The sequence below is a fragment of the Glycine max genome, chromosome 14, assembly GCF_000004515.6.
Source record: "Glycine max cultivar Williams 82 chromosome 14, Glycine_max_v4.0, whole genome shotgun sequence".
NCBI lineage: Eukaryota > Viridiplantae > Streptophyta > Magnoliopsida > Fabales > Fabaceae > Glycine > Glycine max.
Genome location: NC_038250.2, coordinates 46,280,395 through 46,299,009, shown reverse-complemented (window position 1 = coordinate 46,299,009; position 18,615 = coordinate 46,280,395). Strand labels below are relative to the sequence as shown.

General features: G+C 34.7%; 3 protein-coding genes across 3 annotated transcripts; 1 reads left to right on the top strand and 2 right to left on the bottom strand.

Moving 5' to 3' along the window:
* Window positions 1-336, bottom strand: LOC102666296 (uncharacterized). The gene has a single exon (XM_006596839.1). It carries the CDS (start codon window positions 334-336, stop codon window positions 1-3), a length of 336 nt encoding a protein of 111 aa, XP_006596902.1.
* A 6,495-nt stretch (window positions 337-6,831) lies between these two features.
* On the top strand, window positions 6,832-9,866 carry LOC100778363 (fructose-bisphosphate aldolase, cytoplasmic isozyme-like). The gene is made up of 3 exons (NM_001255438.3): window positions 6,832-7,096; window positions 7,860-8,087; window positions 8,663-9,866. The coding sequence occupies exons 1-3, from the start codon at window positions 7,069-7,071 to the stop codon at window positions 9,481-9,483; spliced, it is 1,077 nt and encodes a 358-aa protein (NP_001242367.2). The 5' UTR covers window positions 6,832-7,068; the 3' UTR covers window positions 9,484-9,866.
* Window positions 9,867-14,638: 4,772 nt separating this feature from the next.
* Window positions 14,639-18,615, bottom strand: LOC100778903 (protein NTM1-like 9). Its single transcript, XM_006596349.4, has 6 exons — window positions 18,188-18,615; window positions 17,469-17,746; window positions 16,491-16,796; window positions 16,065-16,358; window positions 15,476-15,850; window positions 14,639-15,386 (listed from the first exon to the last, which is right to left on the bottom strand). Exons 1-6 carry the CDS (start codon window positions 18,387-18,389, stop codon window positions 15,069-15,071), a joined length of 1,773 nt encoding a protein of 590 aa, XP_006596412.1. The 5' UTR covers window positions 18,390-18,615; the 3' UTR covers window positions 14,639-15,068.

The window sequence follows — 18,615 nt, the reverse complement described above, 5'->3', positions numbered from 1 at the left end:
TCACCCTTTAGCCCTCGTCTTGGCCAAGAAATCTGCAACTTGATTTCTTTCACACAGAGAATGGATTATAGCCTGCCACAATCTATTAAGGAGGTCCATGATGTTACTGATAACAGCTGCATAATGATGAAACACTGAATTGGCATCGTTGACAAAGTCAACAGCATGTTTAGAATCTGAAAAACAAACAACCTTGGCCGAGTTAATGTTCCAAGCAGTGGATAGGCCTTGCAACATGGCAATAAGTTCAGCATACAAGATATCTTTTATCCCCAATGTAACCATAAAAACATGTGATCCATTGGCCCTCATGAGGATTACCAAGACAGCTACCATGAACAATAAAGATGGTGCCTTTCATACACCAATTGAAACATGGACCATGAATGCACTTTTATGCTTTATTTGGATACAGAGTGAAATAAGCATGAAAGAAATAAGAAAATAATAGGGAATCTAAAAATAAAAAATAAAGAGTGAAAAATGTATCATTTAAATGGATAAAAATAGGAAAAAATAGAAAAACTTCTCTTCATACTCGGAGAGGAGTGAAAAATAAAATGGAAATAAATAAATGAATAAAGTATATAATTTTTTTACAAATGTATTTTGTACTAAATTAGTTTTTCTTAAAATAAAATTATTTTTCAAAAATAAAAAAAAATTGAGAAAAATATAAATCATTTCCCTCATTCTATACCAATTTGGAAGAAGTATTTCTAATGAGTCTAAAAATCACTCTTCTAATATTTTGTCAAATAAATAAAATTATATATATATATATATATATATATATATATATATATATATATATATATATATATATCTTATTTCAATTTCCTTATTTTTTTTAAGAGAAATGTTAACAATACACTCTCACACACTTTTGAATGCATTTTTTTTTCTTTCTTTTTTATAGGAATGCATTCTCACTTATTAACTAAAATTTATTGTAAATGAAAAAATTTTGTGGATCATATTTTATGATTTTATAATTTTCCACAAATTTTAACTAGACATAGAAAGTGTGTTTAAAGAAATGTGTTCAAAAATGAATTCATAGCCCTTTTCTTCTTTCGATTTATTTCAATGCATTGTGCATAGAAACACATGGTTGGTAAATTTGGTAACGATGAATGTATATTGTATTGGGTAGAGACCATATGTATTTATTGGAAGTAATAATATACGTATATTTTTCCTTTTTTTTATTATCATATTGCTTATTATACCATGTCAGTCATGTGTCGATCGACTCACTTATTTTATTTAAAGGGATTGTGTTTCCTATCAATTATCTTGGTCGTGTGCTGACCAATTCTTTCGATCGACCCTATAACTTTAAGCCTTTTCGTGCTTATGCACTTGAAACTGAGGGACTATGTATTGTATTGTATTAGTTGTCTGTTGTTCGTACCGACGCTCGGCAAGTGTAAACCGAATATTGAACTCAAGGAACTTGTTTCATTTAGTGAAGTTATCATTCAATGAGCAGACATTTGTGTAAAAACAATAATTATGAATAAAAGCTATTTTGTTCTCTATTCTAATTTCTAACTACAAAAGGTATGAGCATGCGTGAGTTAAACATATAATTAAAAATGTTGGGTCCTCCTACTGAATTACTTGATGCAATTAAGGGTTTTTCTCTATCTAATGTTGATCCTGTGTTCTATGTTGAGGACAATTATCCCAAATATCGATGTCTCTCATGCATGGGCTAATTTTAATTAAACTTCATTCTCGGATCCCTCGTCAAACTCCGCCTAACAGAACAACATTAAGGTCACAACATAATAAAAACCAGAGTCCCTGCACTCCGTGCCCAGACAATACAGTTATCTAGTCCTGCTCTATCCAATTCTAAGGATTCAAAACATTTCTCAATGCTAAAAATCCTAACATTACACACAAATGGGTGATCAGACCAAAAGCATGCAAGAATTAAATGCAGATAGAAACAGTAAACATAACAAAACAACATTAAATAGATAGTTAAGAATTTACATCAAGATTCAGTAGAATTCCCCAACAGAGGGTTTAGCCTTCCATCACAAGGCAGCACCTTTTAGCTACAAAAAGGGGAGTTTTGAGAGAAAATTGCAGATTACACAGTGGTGGGGATGTTTCCTCCACCTCTAGAAACCTAGAAATTACTCCTAAGCATAAGATTCTCTTGAAAGCTGAGATTTTTTGCTTCCTTGCTCTGTTTTGTGCTTTCTCTTTCTGTTTCTGTCACTCTTCCTCTTCTCTATTTCCAACTCCAGTCTTAAAAAGGGCTTTCTGACCTCGAAGACACACTTAGCGCCATTTTCATGCTAAGCGCGAGTAAGTGAATTTTGGCTTAGCAAGTCAGGCGTGCTAAGCGCCAGAAGAGACAAACGACTCGTTGGGCGAGCTGATGGCGCATTAGGCACGTGCATGCGTGGCAGATTCCCTTCAAGATTCCTTTGACTCGCTAATCGAGTTGATGCTTCACTTAGCGAATGATACTCGCTAAGCGCACTGGCCTCACTTAGCGAGACACCAGCTGCTACACCCTCCTAATTTACCTCCTTTTACCTGAAATTGAAGTTGAAAATATATTAATTTCTATGTGAAGAGTATCTACTGAGCAAAGATTAAATTAAACAAGAAAATATTTATAATCCTACAAAAAGAACCATAAATTGGGAAAAAGATATACATTTTATAAAACTTTTCTATACAAAAGTTAGTCGTAAATGACGACTAACATCTGTCGACCAATCCCTCGGCACTTTGTAGTGTCCCCATGACAATCGATGATTGACCGATCGATTCTCCCCTAATACCTGTAATTTTACTTGTTGTAACAATCACTCATAGATTTTAGGATAACAATCATGGTGTTTGATAGAGAAATGAATGCCTAGATAATTGTTACGTGGAGGAGGGAAAGATAGGCATAAAACCCAAGTTGTAGGCTAAGGGTAAACAAATTACACTTTTATAGTCGAATGCATCTAGGCTACATCAACACTTATCATATTCATTTTCTTAAAAAAAAACATTTCTCTATTTTTTTCATCTTGGGAAGGCATAGAAGGCCTAAATTTCTTTGTTCTTCTACCTTAAATCTATGCTAAAAATGTGGGTAATTGTTTATTCCCCTCCCTTTTTGTACTAAAGCACTCCCCCTTCTCACTTTTAAATCCCCAATATAGCCCATACTAAACACACTCCCCTCATCTCCTTCCCATAAGAAGAAGAAGAGGAAGGGAAATCAGAAAGTATTTTCAAGGGGTCTTACATAGTGATCATGATGACGTTAGCGTTGTAGTAGTGGTTGTACCGTATGGTCAGGAACTCGGCATATACTTAACAAAGTCAAACAAGAGCTCAGTATATAATCAAACCAACATCCTCCATCTAGATAGGTGTCCCACATTCATACACGATCAAGCACAATCTCTACAATGAGAAAAAGGTTATCTCTTCATCTTAACCATTCCTCTCTTAATACATATAGAAAGAACCAAGGAAGAAATGTAAGAATTAACTCATCCTAAACAGATAAGCACCTCGAACCTAATTGACTTGATTGCAGAGTCCTTTTGCAAGCATTGTTAACTGACTAGCAAGTGAACCAAATTGCATAAGTAGTAATAAATGATAAGATCGAGTTTTATATCCACATGGACTTTATTTATGCTAAGTAGTTCATGTAAACCAAATTCTAAGAAATTGAATGAGAAAAGTTAAGTGATTTTTAAAAACATACATAGAGATTTAAATTCTAGGATTAAGCAAAGACGTAAAAATAATACAACATTCAAAGGGACAAAAGCACAAACACTTTAGGTGCAAGATAAGATGAGATTAGATTTTGTATGAATGTATGTTTGACCTACCAAATGAACTCTTGATGTAACAATGATGATTTTTCACCAATCAATTTTATTTTGTCTATTACCTTAACCAACTAATCCACTTTAACCATAATTCCTCATGTGAAAGAGTCTAAATAACTTGATTCTAATCCTAATCTCTTAGCAAGTTAAATCTGGTGGTTTGATTAAGAGAAAAGGTTTATAAAAGGCTAGACAACATCATTCCATCCTTAGATATTGAAATCACATAGCAATTATCTACTTTTCTTCTCTTTTATTGCTTCTTTTGTGACAAAACAATAAGAACTTAGCTTTTTCTGAGTTGTTATCCAGAAGATGCTAAAGTTAATCAATTTATAGTAATTTTGGTTGTATGTTTTGTAAAGATACAATAGAGGTTTAGAAGAGGATTGAAGAACCGGAGTGTCACACTTAGCGTGACAGCCTCGCTTAGTGCATTATGACCACTTAGCCTAAGAAGCCCGCTTAGCACAAGAAACCATCTTAGAAGTCAGTTGTCACGTGCAAGCACGCACCCTACGACTTAGAATATGGTCATCACTTAATCTAACTGGACATGCGCACTTAGTGCAAGCATTGTGCTAAGTGCATAATGGCGGTTCCAAACTAATAACAAGTGGAAAGATATTTTTGAAAGGAAAATTCATTCATCCCTTAACTTAGCCTACAACTTAAATGAGGGAAAAAGCAACCAATGGAGCTTTTGGAGAAAAATCACTCTCTAGAGCATTGACCGATCCATTTCATTCCATTTTACCTTGTGTATTTGTAAGCTTCTCGTGACAATGAGAAACTAAAACTACCATTGTTGGGAGCTCTGCAAACCAAACTCTCTTGGTGTAATGATTCTAATTATTTATTTAATTTTGTTGATATTAATATTCTTTTTTGTGCTTATTATCATGTTTGTGGTCTGATCATCTATGTTCATGTAGTGTTTTAGGATTTAGGCATTGAAAAATGTTCATATTCTAAGAACTTGGAAAAAAACATCCAGGTGATCCATATCTAGGGATAAAATGGTATTGCTTAGCCTGATTTATGTATCTCTGCTCGTAATGCAAATGATTTGATATAACTCGTAAAAGATTAGAAGTGATATTAAGTGATTTAGGCTCTCTCACTTGAGGGATCATGGTTAGAGTAGGTTAGTGGATGTGGGTAATAATCATTTTAATATTAAATGGAGAAAAATCAATAGCGATTGCATCAAGAGTAGTTTTGGTAGGCTGAGCTTCCAACACGTCACATAACTCTGCCTCAACGTCACTTCACGGCTCCGAGCGTTTGTTTACTCGCCCTTGCACATTCTTTGCTTTGTAGTTTAATTTATGTCAAATTTATATTTATGTGTCATCACTGAACAAGATTTAATTTGATTCATTAATTGCTTAAGAATTAAATATATATGAACTCTGAGTACAACCAAAGTCCTTATGAACTCAACACTCGGTCTTACCGTTTAAATTACTACTTAAACAAATCGGTACACTTGCCAAGGAGTTAACAACAAAAGTACCTAATATATTCTTGTTTCTAAACTCTCTGAATCTATTACCCTAAAAATTTTACTCCTTTCTAAACTTCTCACTCCAAAATGCACTCTAAAAAAGGTTTGCACGCTTAGCTTGGGATCCGTGTTAAGTTGTTGCACGCTTAGCCCAAATTAGTGACAGTGAAAACAATTAGCTAAGCACTCACCAAACTTTAGATCTCCTTCTAGCAACCTTCATATGCTTGCAACATAGCCTTCCAAGCTGCCTTATACACACGCTAAGCTCAATTTGGCATGCTAAGCGCACTTCTTCGTCAACTAAAAAAAATGCTTTCTTCCTTGTTGGTACACGAAATTCTACAAAACACAACTAAAACTAATAGAATTTACTAAAATTAACTTCAATAAGCTAAAAAAATCTAAAAAACATTAAATTCTAACTTATTGAGAACAAAATAAGCAATAAATGAAAAAAAATTATGATAATTGTTATTCAAATTTAATACAAAAACAAAACATGCACAATAATTATCAGGTACTCCCACCATACACAGAAGAAAAAGATCAAGGATTACATTAACTTCAAACTAAGGAGAAGACCAAATTGGTTAGTAGGTAAACTTGGTATGAACAATGGTCATATTCTAATGAACAAGTTTTTGTTGAGAGAGAAAGAAAAAGTGGAGAGAGAGAGAACAAGAGAGAATAATCACTCTAATAGGGGCATGAAGTAAAAATCAGCCAACTATCATCCCGTATTACTCCCAACCACAACAACATTCACATGAGTGATATGAACACCTTTTATAATAAATTGAATAGCAGTCAAGGAATCATATTCACAAATTAAGTGTCTGATACCTTTATCAAACTCTAAATTGATGCCCTTGTAGATTACATACAAAATTGAATTCATTTGATGTTATTCCACAAAAAAAAAAAAAAAGTGTAGTGGTTATTCTTTGGATTACCACATTGGCTGGAGTTTTTTTTATTTTTGTTGCTGAATTGAAGAAAACAATACCACCACTAATGGATAAACCATGCTTGGGCAGGCTATCTGCAACCGTGTGTTTGTAGGAAAGAGTTATGTGAAAAGGGGAGGGAATGTGTTTTGCAGGCTAGTTTGGGAAAATAATGATACAAGAAGTGTATTAGTTAGTATAAAAAGGGGGAGTTGTGAAAATAACAATTGCGAAAAAGTTAAGTGGACACTTTTATATTGCAATTAAGAAAATATATTAATATTATATTAAAAGCAAAACTTTATTGAAAAGAAGCAGACATTGCATGACTTTTCACTTTGTTGGCGTACGGAATCAAACTAGAAGACAAGTGGACGGTGGGCTTTGCATTGATGAGACTAAGGATGGCGTTGGGCCCAATAAAGACGGGCCGTTGAATCAACCAAAACTGAAACCGCCATCCAAATTAGGTCACAAAATATTCCAACGGCAGTCCACAGAGACACGCACCCAAAACCGAACCATAACCCAGGTCGACGCTTCGCGAGTGCGCATCCTAAGACCCACGTCTTTTTTCTCTGTTGTCGCCGCCTCAACGCAACATCATTATCACTATCACTATATATATGTAAACCCTACTCTACTCTCTTTTCACTTGTTCACTTTCTTCCAACCTCTCAAGTCCAACCTACCCCTTTTTCTTCTCCCACCAACTTCACCGTCTTCTTCCTCGATCATGTCTCACTTCAAGGGCAAGTACCATGGTAATTCTCTCCCTCTCTCTCTCTCTCATGCTTTGATCTATCTTGTAGTAATCGTATCGTGTCTTTCTGGATCTCAGTGTTTCTTTTTTTATCTGCTGTTCCGGCTTTCTTTGTTATGTTTGTTTGAATCAATTTGAATTTGAATTTGTTTGTGGTGATTTAGATCTGAGAGATTCAGATCTGGCTTTCTATGGAAAACTTTATGAAAAAAACTAGTTTTTGACTGTTTGTCCATGTGCTCTTCAAGGGTTTTTGTTCAAATCATCAATTTAGTCCATGAAGTATCACTCTCTTTCTTAAATAGTCCTTGATTTAATGAAATTATGTAAGCAGTTCCTGAAAGTGTTGAATATCCTCGAGTTTAGTCCCCGTGTTGATGTATTTTGCTAACATCGGGAGATTAATTTGATGAATTTTTCAAATCTTGAAGGACTGTCGCATGGTTTCTAATCCTTTAGGGACTACTTATATAATCCCATTAGTTTAAGGACTATTTAGGAGATAAGGTGATATACTTGATGGATCAAATTGATTGATTATTCGTTTTTGTTTTTAGTTATAGAATTTTTCATCAGGATTGATGTTGCTTTATCTTAAGCTGCTTTTAACCTTGTTTGACTAATGAAGATTCGACCTGTTACCAATATATGTTTTCATAATTTGGGTTTCGCTATGTTTTATCCTGTTTAATTTTTGTAAGTTTTGGAATTGTGGTGTGGTTAATGTTTTGTGTGCTGGTGTTAATTAATGTTTTTGCTTGCAGATGAGCTTATTGTCAATGCTGCTTACATTGGCACTCCTGGAAAGGGTATTCTTGCTGCTGATGAGTCAACAGGGACAATTGGCAAGCGTTTGGCCAGCATCAGTGTAGAGAATGTTGAATCCAACAGGCGTGCTCTTAGGGAGCTGCTTTTCACCGCTCCCGGTGCTCTTAAATATCTCAGTGGTGTCATCCTCTTTGAGGAAACTCTCTACCAGAGCACAGCTGCAGGTACTCTCAACAGTTTTGAGTATCTTAATTGGTTTGAATCATAAATCGATGAGCATTGCATCATTGGGTTTGAACATGCATTGATTAATATTATGTTGATCTAGGTTTTAAATTGTGGTCACTGCATGGTGATTCTTGATATTGTAGAAATTTGCATCCTAATGAAGCAGGTGTTATTGCAATTGGGGTTTTTGACTTAAAATTTGCGTCTACATATTCTTTTTTAAAACCATGTTTGCCAACATGGTTTTTTCCCGCTTTAATTTTCCTTTGTGCCAAACTTGGATTCTTTGAATGTTGTTGGTGCAATTCTCCAGTCAAAAGCTTCACTATAGTAATCCATTTAATTCTCTGATCAGAATTGGAGTTTCACCTCAGTAATCTGCATAATAAAGATGTGTATTCAAGGTGAATCTCTAATTTTGATCAGATAACAACACCTTATCTAAGTTATGTTCTTATCCTCTTGGGGTTGCCAATATGCTTTTACTCGTGTGGTTGTCTTTGTATGAATGAAGATGGATGATATTGGCATTGCTGTTACACTGACAATGGTTTGAATGGATTCTATGCAGGCAAGCCCTTTGTGGAAGTCTTGAAGGAGGCTGGTGTTCTTCCTGGCATCAAGGTTGACAAGGGCACAGTTGAGCTTGCTGGCACTAATGGAGAAACCACCACTCAGGGTCTAGATGGCCTTGGTCAGCGTTGCGCCAAGTACTATGAAGCCGGTGCACGTTTTGCCAAGTGGCGTGCTGTGCTGAAGATTGGTCCCAACGAGCCATCTGAGCTGGCTATCCATGAGAATGCCTATGGCTTGGCCAGATACGCTGTCATATGCCAGGAGAATGGCCTGGTTCCCATTGTTGAGCCTGAGATCCTTGTTGATGGATCTCATGACATTCACAAGTGTGCTGCCGTCACCGAGCGTGTCCTTGCAGCATGCTACAAGGCTTTGAATGATCACCACGTCCTTCTTGAGGGTACCCTATTGAAGCCAAACATGGTCACCCCCGGATCCAATTCTGCTAAGGTTTCCCCTCAGGTGGTTGCGGAGCACACTGTTAGAGCCCTTCAGAGAACCGTGCCTGCTGCAGTTCCTGCTATCGTTTTCTTGTCTGGTGGGCAGAGTGAGGAGGAGGCATCCGTTAACCTCAATGCCATTAACCAGGTCAATGGAAAGAAGCCATGGTCACTCTCTTTCTCCTTTGGAAGGGCACTTCAACAGAGCACCCTTAAGGCATGGAGTGGAAAAGAGGAGAATGTGAAGAAGGCTCAGGAAGCCCTTTTGGTAAGAGCCAAGGCTAACTCAGAGGCAACTCTGGGAACCTACAAGGGTAACTCAAAGCTTGCTGATGGTGCCTCAGAGAGCCTCCATGTTGAGGACTACAAGTACTGATCAATCTAAGTGCGGGTAGGAATCGGTATTTTATGGGTACAACCGAATTTTCTTGTTAATGAGTATTGTGCTTCGACTCTTCCCAGAATAATAATCGTTTGGAATTTTGCTTTTTGTTTTTCCTAGTGTTCCTTCATATCAATTTTAGTAATTCGGTGTATTGGTCAAACCTGTGCAAACAGGGGAGGGGATGTAACTTTGTTTTCTTGATAGACACCACCACCTTGCTGTTAACGAGGCTTTGTGTTTATTTTGCAATTATCTTTCTTTGTGTTTTCATATTTATATGTATGTGATATTTTCTCTAAATTATTTGTTACAAAATTTTAGATAAACGTTGCTGATAAGTTTCCTAAAAATAAATATATGCAATTATCAATGGCATTCAGAAAAATTTCCTACTGAGTCATTAAATTTTGGTTTTTCACTTCAAAGAAAAAACGGTTGTCTTGAGCTGTAGTTGAATGACCGTATATTATGGCTGCAGTAGATGGGAGGAGCTATCCTGACGAAATAAAGCAATGATTTGTGTATCAATTCTTTCCATGATCTTGAGAATCAATTCACAACCAATTTTAAGAACAGAAATTAGATGGTATTTTTAAATAATCAAATTATATATGTATCTTTATTATTTTTCTATATGGCAGCTGACCAGACTTTTATGAGAAATGTTTTTATGACCTTGAGAAGTTACATGAATGAATCAGCTACAAACTTTTCTTTTGGAAAAAATTAAACTTATAAGAATGGGAAATATTTTTATGAGATTCATCTTGAAGGAGTAACGTGGCAAATCAAAGAAGCTCATTTGTAACCCAAGATTGTATAAGCAAGCTAAATAGCGATCGAAACATATTGTGGAAAAAAAATCCGTACGCGTCCAAATCCGTTGGATTTTGGTTTTTCTAAACCCTTTCCCAAGCATGAGCATGCCCTTTGATAATGATTTGAATATTAGATTAAAATGGACCATATTTAGTAATCTACTTCTTGATAACAGATTTAACTTGTTAAAACCAAAAAAAGAGTTTATCTATTCATAAAATATTGGAAACTGCCTACAAAGATCCCATGATGAAGTGACCCAGCAATAAAAATAAATTATTTCATGGTTTTGATATATCTATGCATAGTTGTGATGATGATTGATCTGAACAAGGTAGTGTGTCAATGATCCAATGGGTTAATAATTAGTTTGGTTTAACACAGTCTATATTAAAAATTTTAAAATTATATATGTATATATTATATAACTAACATTATTTGATTAAAAAAATTTATCTATAATTTCATATTCTAAAAAATTTAAAATAACAATTGAAGTATTAAAGTCGATAACATAAGTGAAATGTATTAGTAATAAAGAGAGTGTAAATAGTAATTACCTAAACTAAAACATAAATTCAATTTTTAATAATAAAAAATGAGTTAGAATCCAGTTCCCAATAAACACAAGGAGTACAGATAAACTTTTTGCACTCCCCTTATTATTTTTTAACATGCACAACCCAGTTCGTGTTTTTAAAATCGGAGGGTCGTCGAGTTTCCACAAAACCAATCAGGTTTGGTTGGACCATCTCGAGTCACATGAATGAAGGTCCAATAACAAAATCGGCCTGATTATGCCACCGGGTCCCGATCGGACCGGTCCTATCGATCAGACCAAATCGGATTTCACAACTATGTATCTATGATTCAATTAATCTTTATGTGACATATAATTAAAAATTTTAAATTAAAAAAATAACACTCAATTATGTCATGTGTTTCATGAACATTTGAAACCATAGTGATTCTAGAACATGGATCACAACTGCTAGGTCTTTACTCCTTTGGTCCAATGGATCCTAGATTAGTTGCTATTGAATTTTGGGCAATGTTTTTATGCATCTAATTTTTTTCATGGTGCACCCCCAAAATTTCTAATATCCTCTTCTTAACTTTCCTCTCCCAAGCAAACCCCAACTATCTCTCACCCAAACCTCCATGACCACGCCACTCCACTATACACCATCATTGCACCCAAACACCACTTGAACCACCCAATCTCACCATCGCACCACTATCCAATCACCCACCATCACCACACACACCACTATGACCCACGATCCTTTGTGCCACACTAAAATCCACCATTGTGTCACACCACCCTTATATAGTTTTAGATTGAGTAATCTCTAATATAAATGTATTATGGGTTATTCAATCCAGAATTATATGGAGGTGATGCGACACGATGGTGGATGTTTGGGTGGTGGTGGGTTTGGTGCAATGTGGAGGTGCATTGGGTGGTTGCGGTGGTGTTGGGTGGTTAGGTTGAGGTGGGGGCAGTGATAATGGAGGTTTGGGGAGTAGGATTTGTCAGGGGAAAGAAGGGTAAGGAGATATTAGAAATTTTAGGGGTACACCAAACAAAAAAATAAGGTGCATAAACCTATGGACATAAAGAGCTACATTCAGCGTCCACTTTGCTAATAAAGGTGGTTTCTTGTACATATAAATTACGAATATTTTGTCAGTAGTTTTCTATTCACGAGTCAGTGAGTCACGACCATACGTCAAGTTCAACTGCAAAGTATTTGATCTTATGCAGAAGCTTTAACATTAAGACTTTGGTTAATTAATTTTCCTAAAACATTTTCACAAGTTGCCATTATCCTTATTTATTTGGTTAATAATATGTTAATGATGCTTTAAAAATTAAAAGGTAGCTTGTTATTAATTGATGGGTACATCTGAATTGTTTATTTTGTTTCTAGTATTTGCTCAGAGTTGTGTTGTGACTTTTTTTTTGTCCCGTTCAATAAGTTTTTAATTTATGAGGATCATCAGTTTGATGTGTGAAGTCGACAAATACTTTCTTTTTTTTGTTGTTGTTGACTTGTTGAAGGAACCATGGTGACAAATCTCTGTGGAAAAGAAATAATACCAAACTTTCGATGACAAGTTTGGTATTATTTTATGAAATTGAATGAAACAAAAATATCGTTGCCACTGACTCAACCTCACAGCAAGAAAAGGAAGTCTTAGAGGTACAATACAATAAGGAATTGGAAAAGTGAAATGTACGAATATTGAATCATTGTTGTAAATTAAAGTACTAGACTTATTTACAACGTGCCTTATATAAAATTCTTCGATACATTACATTCCAAAGTATATTCCAAATTGATATATATTTATTTTACTTGATTTATATTTATTTATTAATTAAACTCTTATTAGTATTTTGCATTATACAGGCATATAATATGATCTTTTAAATTGATTTAAAATATAACATTACTTAATCTCTTATAAATATGTTAACTTATCACTTAATTAATCAATAATAGAAACATTTAATTATCAACATTTAATTACTTTATATATATATATATATATATATATATATATATATATATATATATATATATATCAATTCAAGGCATAGGGAGCGTTTGTTTCATGAAATATTGTTGGATTCGTAGGAATATGGAGATAAAAATATATTTTTCCATATTTTTTAAAAGATAATAAAAGAATATTCTCGAATATGTTTTATTTCCAGGAAAATGAAATTTTCATATTCATTTTGTTTTATATTGATTTGATTTCCATTGAATGAGGGTGGGAATGTGGATTCTTGTGTGATGGGAATCTAATTTATTGTGTAAGGATATTATTATATCTTTGCTACTAAAATTCACCACCCCACTACTTTTTTATTTACCTACCAATTGTATTATTCTTGCTATTGTAAGTCAAGATTTCGCTTACATCTTCCTCTATGATTCTTCTAGGTTTGTTTCTTATCCTTTAAGTGAAATTTGTACAATGTGCAAAGTATCTTTAATTGTGTTTTAATTTTGAATTTAATTTCATATATGTTTGAATGATGCACGACATTGGTGTCATGCAAGATCAATTCATGATATAGTTGGTTGTTGATATAAAATATAACAAAATCTTTAATATAAAAAAAGATATTTTAGTAATATAACATATATTCTTAGGAAAAAATAACATGAATCAAACATATATTTTAAATATTTTTGAGAATATAAAAAAATTGAATAGTTAACCAAACATTCCCGTATAATATCATCTTTTAAATTGATTTAAAATATAACATTACTTAATCACTTATAAATTTTTTTAATTATTGCTTAATTACTCGATAATAGAAACATTTAATTACCTCGGATATAACACTTAGATATACGGAAGTTATATTCAATTTGTTCCATTATAGTTGGGCCAGTTTTGGTGAATATCACTTTGCGGATGTTGCTACACGCACCATGCAAATTGCTGGTACACCTAGCATAACTTGTGAGATTCCCATTTTATTTTTCCCTAAAACTGATATGGATTAGACAATCTGTATGTAAGTGGCACATATGATTTAAAAAAAAATTCAATTTTTTTTTTACAAATTAATGGTCCAAACAAAAATCAAACCTTGTAACTTTCACATTATTATCGTAACATTCTAACCAATTCAACTAATAGGTCAATTATATTATAAAATAATTAATATCACTAAAATTTCTAATGTATTTTTAATGTATATGTAAATTTAGATAATAAATTTTGTGACAATTAATTTTGATATAATAATTAATATGTTTACATATATGAATTTTTATGAAACCTATTATTTTTATTTAAAAATTATATATGTAAAAATATATATTATTAGATCAAAATTAATTATAATAAGATCAAAAAATACATTAGTAAATTTATGTTAATAAACATAATTTTTATTTATAATTTATATATGTAAACAAATTAATTATTAAATCAAAATTAATTATTATAAAATTTATCATTTAAATTTATATGCACATTAAATATACATTTAAAATTTAAGTGTTACAAATAATAACATTAATTATTTTATAACATAATTAACTTAAAAAATCGTATAATCCTAAAGTCTGAGCCAATCCGTATGAGACTTGCTTGATTGTCCAACCCTTAACAACTTGATGTACGCAAATTGTACACATGTATGTGTTAACAACTTGACATGGTGTAACGGATTATAACATCAATAAACACTTCGTAGATAGATCCAGATTCTCATGAGTTGAAAATTAACTGCTGCTGGTGTAGTTGTGATCTAACTGCTAGCATTCAACAAACTATGTCCTTTAATACTTTATTTCCATACAAAAAATAAATTTTAACTTTTAAGCATTGAGATGGTCTGCAGTTTAACAAAAGCTACACAGAATCCTCCTCCCCTAGTTAACATAGCCAAAAAAGTGATACAACAAAACCACATGGGAACAAAGCACAAGTGGTAAAGTGACAGTCAAAATCCCAGGGTAACTGCGTGTTAACACCACTAACCAAGACAGAAAACTAACCTTAACCTCAAAACAAAAAGGGAAACGGTCAAACTGTGAATCTAACTGCGGCAACACTACATGTCTATCAGACTAGACAGCTATGCTACCATATTCTGCAATGACTACTACATACATATGCACATATATATTATACACAACATTGTTATCAACAAGTCTCTAACGAGTCAATCCTACACGCCTCCTTAACAAGTCAATGATCTTCTACTGCATGTAAGCAGTTTAAGATCTGACATATGCCCATATATTAACAAGGAGTATTGCTGAGACCAATACAGTTGCAGAAACTGCAAGAACATAAGACCACATGGCGCAATTAGAGGAAACCTTTGAGGTGTAGCAGCCCCTTCTGCTCACTAGAAGGTCTTTCGACCCCGAGATGGATTCTGCAGTTGCAACATGTTGCTGACTTATCTTTCTCGGGTCAGTTGACTTGGGAGATGCCTCCTCTGGTTCATCAGAATCATCAGTAACAGTGGAACTCTCATCAGAAACAGTGGAACTCTCATCAGCAGCATGGTTTTCTGAAGCTTTCTTCTCCTGCAAAATAGGAACACTAAAGTCTCAGCACACATTCAGTGACATCTATGAGTTATTAGATATATAAGTTGGATAGGCAAACTTATTACCGCACTAATGATGGTTTTTGAGTTATGGTCTTCTGGGGCACAAGCACAACTCCCATCTTTTGCTGTCTCCTGAGAACCAAGCGGACGCCTAACAACTCCCAATCGTATTCTCCTTGGTGCAATACCTTGTGATTGTATCATCATGTTCATGTTTGGCTGTTCATTTCTTCCATGACGAGTCCTTATTCTGATTCCAGTATCACCATTAACAAATGCATCAAAGTTTCTTGGTTGCTCACAATAGTTGGCCACATTGTGCACTTGGCCCATAGGACCATCATTTGAGAAAGCCATCTGGGGATTGTTCTGAAATAATCCTACATTGAACTTCTCCTCAACTGCCTCCTTAGGATAATCATGTAATGCTTGCAGATGCTGCAGCAGAAAATAGAAGATATAATAAACTCATTAAATAAATATAACAAAAATTGCAATTTGATATGTCATATTAGATGAGGGCAATTAACATAAAAACATGAATGAATAAAGGGTGAAGATGCCACTAGGTGTTTCAAAACTAATAGAAGTCATTTTGATGGAAGAAATCTAAAATGACCAAAGGATAAAAGGGATCAGATCTATTACTCACCAGCATATTGGCCATTTCCACATCTGAGTCACTGCCTGATCCATTGTCCTTAGGATTAAGGAAGGATGAGCCCAGATCTAGACTGCTGGTAGCATAAGAGAATGAATCCCAATTAACAACAGAGTCAAAAAATTCTGAAATATTCTCACTTGTACCATACTGAAGTTCTGATTGATTGTTAGCTTGATAATAAAAATCTGCTGGGAAATGTGCATGGACAGGGGAGAACAATTTGTCGTCTAATTGCTGATTTGTTGGGTCATAAAATATGTCCACGCTCAACAGCTGATCCTCCTGAATTAGTCAACATCAAGTATAGTTACAGAATCAACAAATTCAATGTTTTGAAATCAAATTAGGGGGAGAGTTAAAACAAGAGAAAGGAACAATGCAATCATAGATTGAAACTAAATCAGCCAATCTAACCTCTGCAACTGGTTCAACAATTTGATATTGTGCATCAGGAGCATCACATTCGTCACTATGAATATCACCAGGGGTTATAATGTTGGATATTGCTTCCTCGGAGTTCTCGGAAATAACTGGTAGAGGCTTATCATCTTCAGTAACCTGTGAGGAAGATGCTGGAACCAGAGCTGAATCAGATTGTATTTCGTCGGGACAGTAATTGGCAGTTGTAGGAGTTGAAGCAGTCCGCTCCACATCATCACCGTTTGAAGCTTCAAGACTCTCATCTTGTTTCTTAAATAATCGACAAAGGACATATGGATTCTGTGATGTCAAATCAACCAAATTAAAAGTCAGCAACACATCATCATCATCACATACACTCTAATCTAAGATAAACATAAATTGCAGTAGCTTTATGATAAATAATATATATAGACTTGTAGGTACTACTGCATTAAGGGTTACAAGCACTTGAACCAGAGGTAATGGAAATGCATAATAGTACATTGAACTAGAAAAAGGCAACATAAGAAAGCCAAAAACATTTAGAATCAAAATAACTAGGTGTAGAAGTAATTCAAACAGATATTAGATACAATAGTCAATATGGTTTGACTCAAAGTCAGCAAACAAGAGCTTCTTACGGACATTAAAACCATGAGAAAAGTAGTAAAAGAGCAACCCTTGGACTTAAAAAAACAAGACAAGAAACAAATCTTTAAAGCAAAAATCTATTAGCTGAAATATGTAAATTGATCCATCTATCAACCAAACCTCAAAGTCTCTAACCAAATAGCAAGAAGAAGAAACGTAAATCATCATTCATCAAATCAAACATGGAGGGATAAAAACCAGCTTAACATCTTATACACTTCAGCTAGGAAAAAAAGGATACGGCTATTACAGTTCACAGCAATTCAGTGCCAAAACACCATGACAACAAAGATCAAAAGTAAAAATACCAAACAATAAAAGTAGGAGATGAGACTAGACCTGTCCAGGATTGGTTCCTTCAAGCTCCTTCAAGGTAGGCCTGTACTCATGCATAACCCAATTGGTCCTCTTCCCCTTGGGAGCACGACCGGTATAGAAAACAAGAGTCTTCTTCATTCCAATCAAGGTGGAGCCAGACTTAATCTTTCGATCCTTCCCCGTCGCCTTCCAATAGCCATGATTCGTAGCTCGGTTCAACCTGTGCCCGTTTGGATACTTCCGGTCCTGCGGACAGAAGAAGAACCACTCTGGATCCTTGTTCCGTACCACTGACAAATCTACAACAAGCACACCCCAAACCCAACAAGCAAATTAAAAAAAAAAAAAAAGCAAATCAAACAGCATAGCCACCTTCCGCATCATTGTTTACCACAAATTCCATATCCAACAATTCAAAAATTTAAAAATTCCCTTCCCCCCCCCCCCCCCCCCCCCCAAATAAGGATAAAGCTTAAATACACTACCATAAATGTCTGATCTCCAATTAAAACCAACACTTTTTTATAATCTCTTCTAATCAACAAGATAATTATGCTGATTTTGATTATAGAACAACAATAACAATACTTAAGTTTAGCTCAAAAGAAACATCCTAAAAAGAGAGAAGAACTAGTTCATCAACAGTACCAAGAAGATAAGTAAAGCAAAAGACTAAAACTTTCCCAATTACACAAAAACCTCAAATCAAATTTCCAAAGAGAAGAAGTAAGAAAATATACCAGGCAAGTCCCAAGGCTCCCATTTGCAGACATCAATCTCACGAATAACCCAAACATCGTCACTATTTCCGTTGATCTTCGAGCGCAGGTAGTAGTCAATAAGCTCCTCATCGGTGGGACGGAAACGGAACCCTAACGGCAGCGTGTTGAGGGACAGCACCGCCGTGCGAGGCGGCGGGTAGCACTCCACAACAGCACCCATCACGGTTTAAGCACGTTTCAAAAACACCCAGAAGGGCAAAGAGAGAAAAAAGGAGAGAAAGGAGAAATCTTTGAGATAAATAAGGTGAAAACCGAAGTGGGGGAATCGTAGGGATTCTGAGGATTTTGATTTTCGCTGCTTTTTGAGTTTTTCGTCACGGGTTAAAGGGAAGTTGCTGAGAAAGTAGAAGGTGGGTGGTTGGTGCGTGTTAGTATTTTTGTTACAC

Coding starts and splice junctions, on each gene's coding strand:
- LOC100778363 (NM_001255438.3), top strand. CDS start 7,069: ATGTCTCACTTCAAGGGCAAGTACCATG. Junction 7,097..7,859: donor CTTCAAGGGCAAGTACCATG/GTAATTCTCTCC, acceptor TTTTGCTTGCAG/ATGAGCTTATTGTCAATGCT. Junction 8,088..8,662: donor CTACCAGAGCACAGCTGCAG/GTACTCTCAACA, acceptor GATTCTATGCAG/GCAAGCCCTTTGTGGAAGTC.
- LOC102666296 (XM_006596839.1), bottom strand. CDS start 336: ATGGTAGCTGTCTTGGTAATCCTCATGAGGGCCAATGGATCACATGTT.
- LOC100778903 (XM_006596349.4), bottom strand. CDS start 18,389: ATGGGTGCTGTTGTGGAGTGCTACCCGCCGCCTCGCACGGCGGTGCTG. Junction 16,797..17,468: donor AAGGAACCAATCCTGGACAG/GTCTAGTCTCAT, acceptor TTGACATCACAG/AATCCATATGTCCTTTGTCG. Junction 15,851..16,064: donor TGGAAATGGCCAATATGCTG/GTGAGTAATAGA, acceptor TTTCTGCTGCAG/CATCTGCAAGCATTACATGA.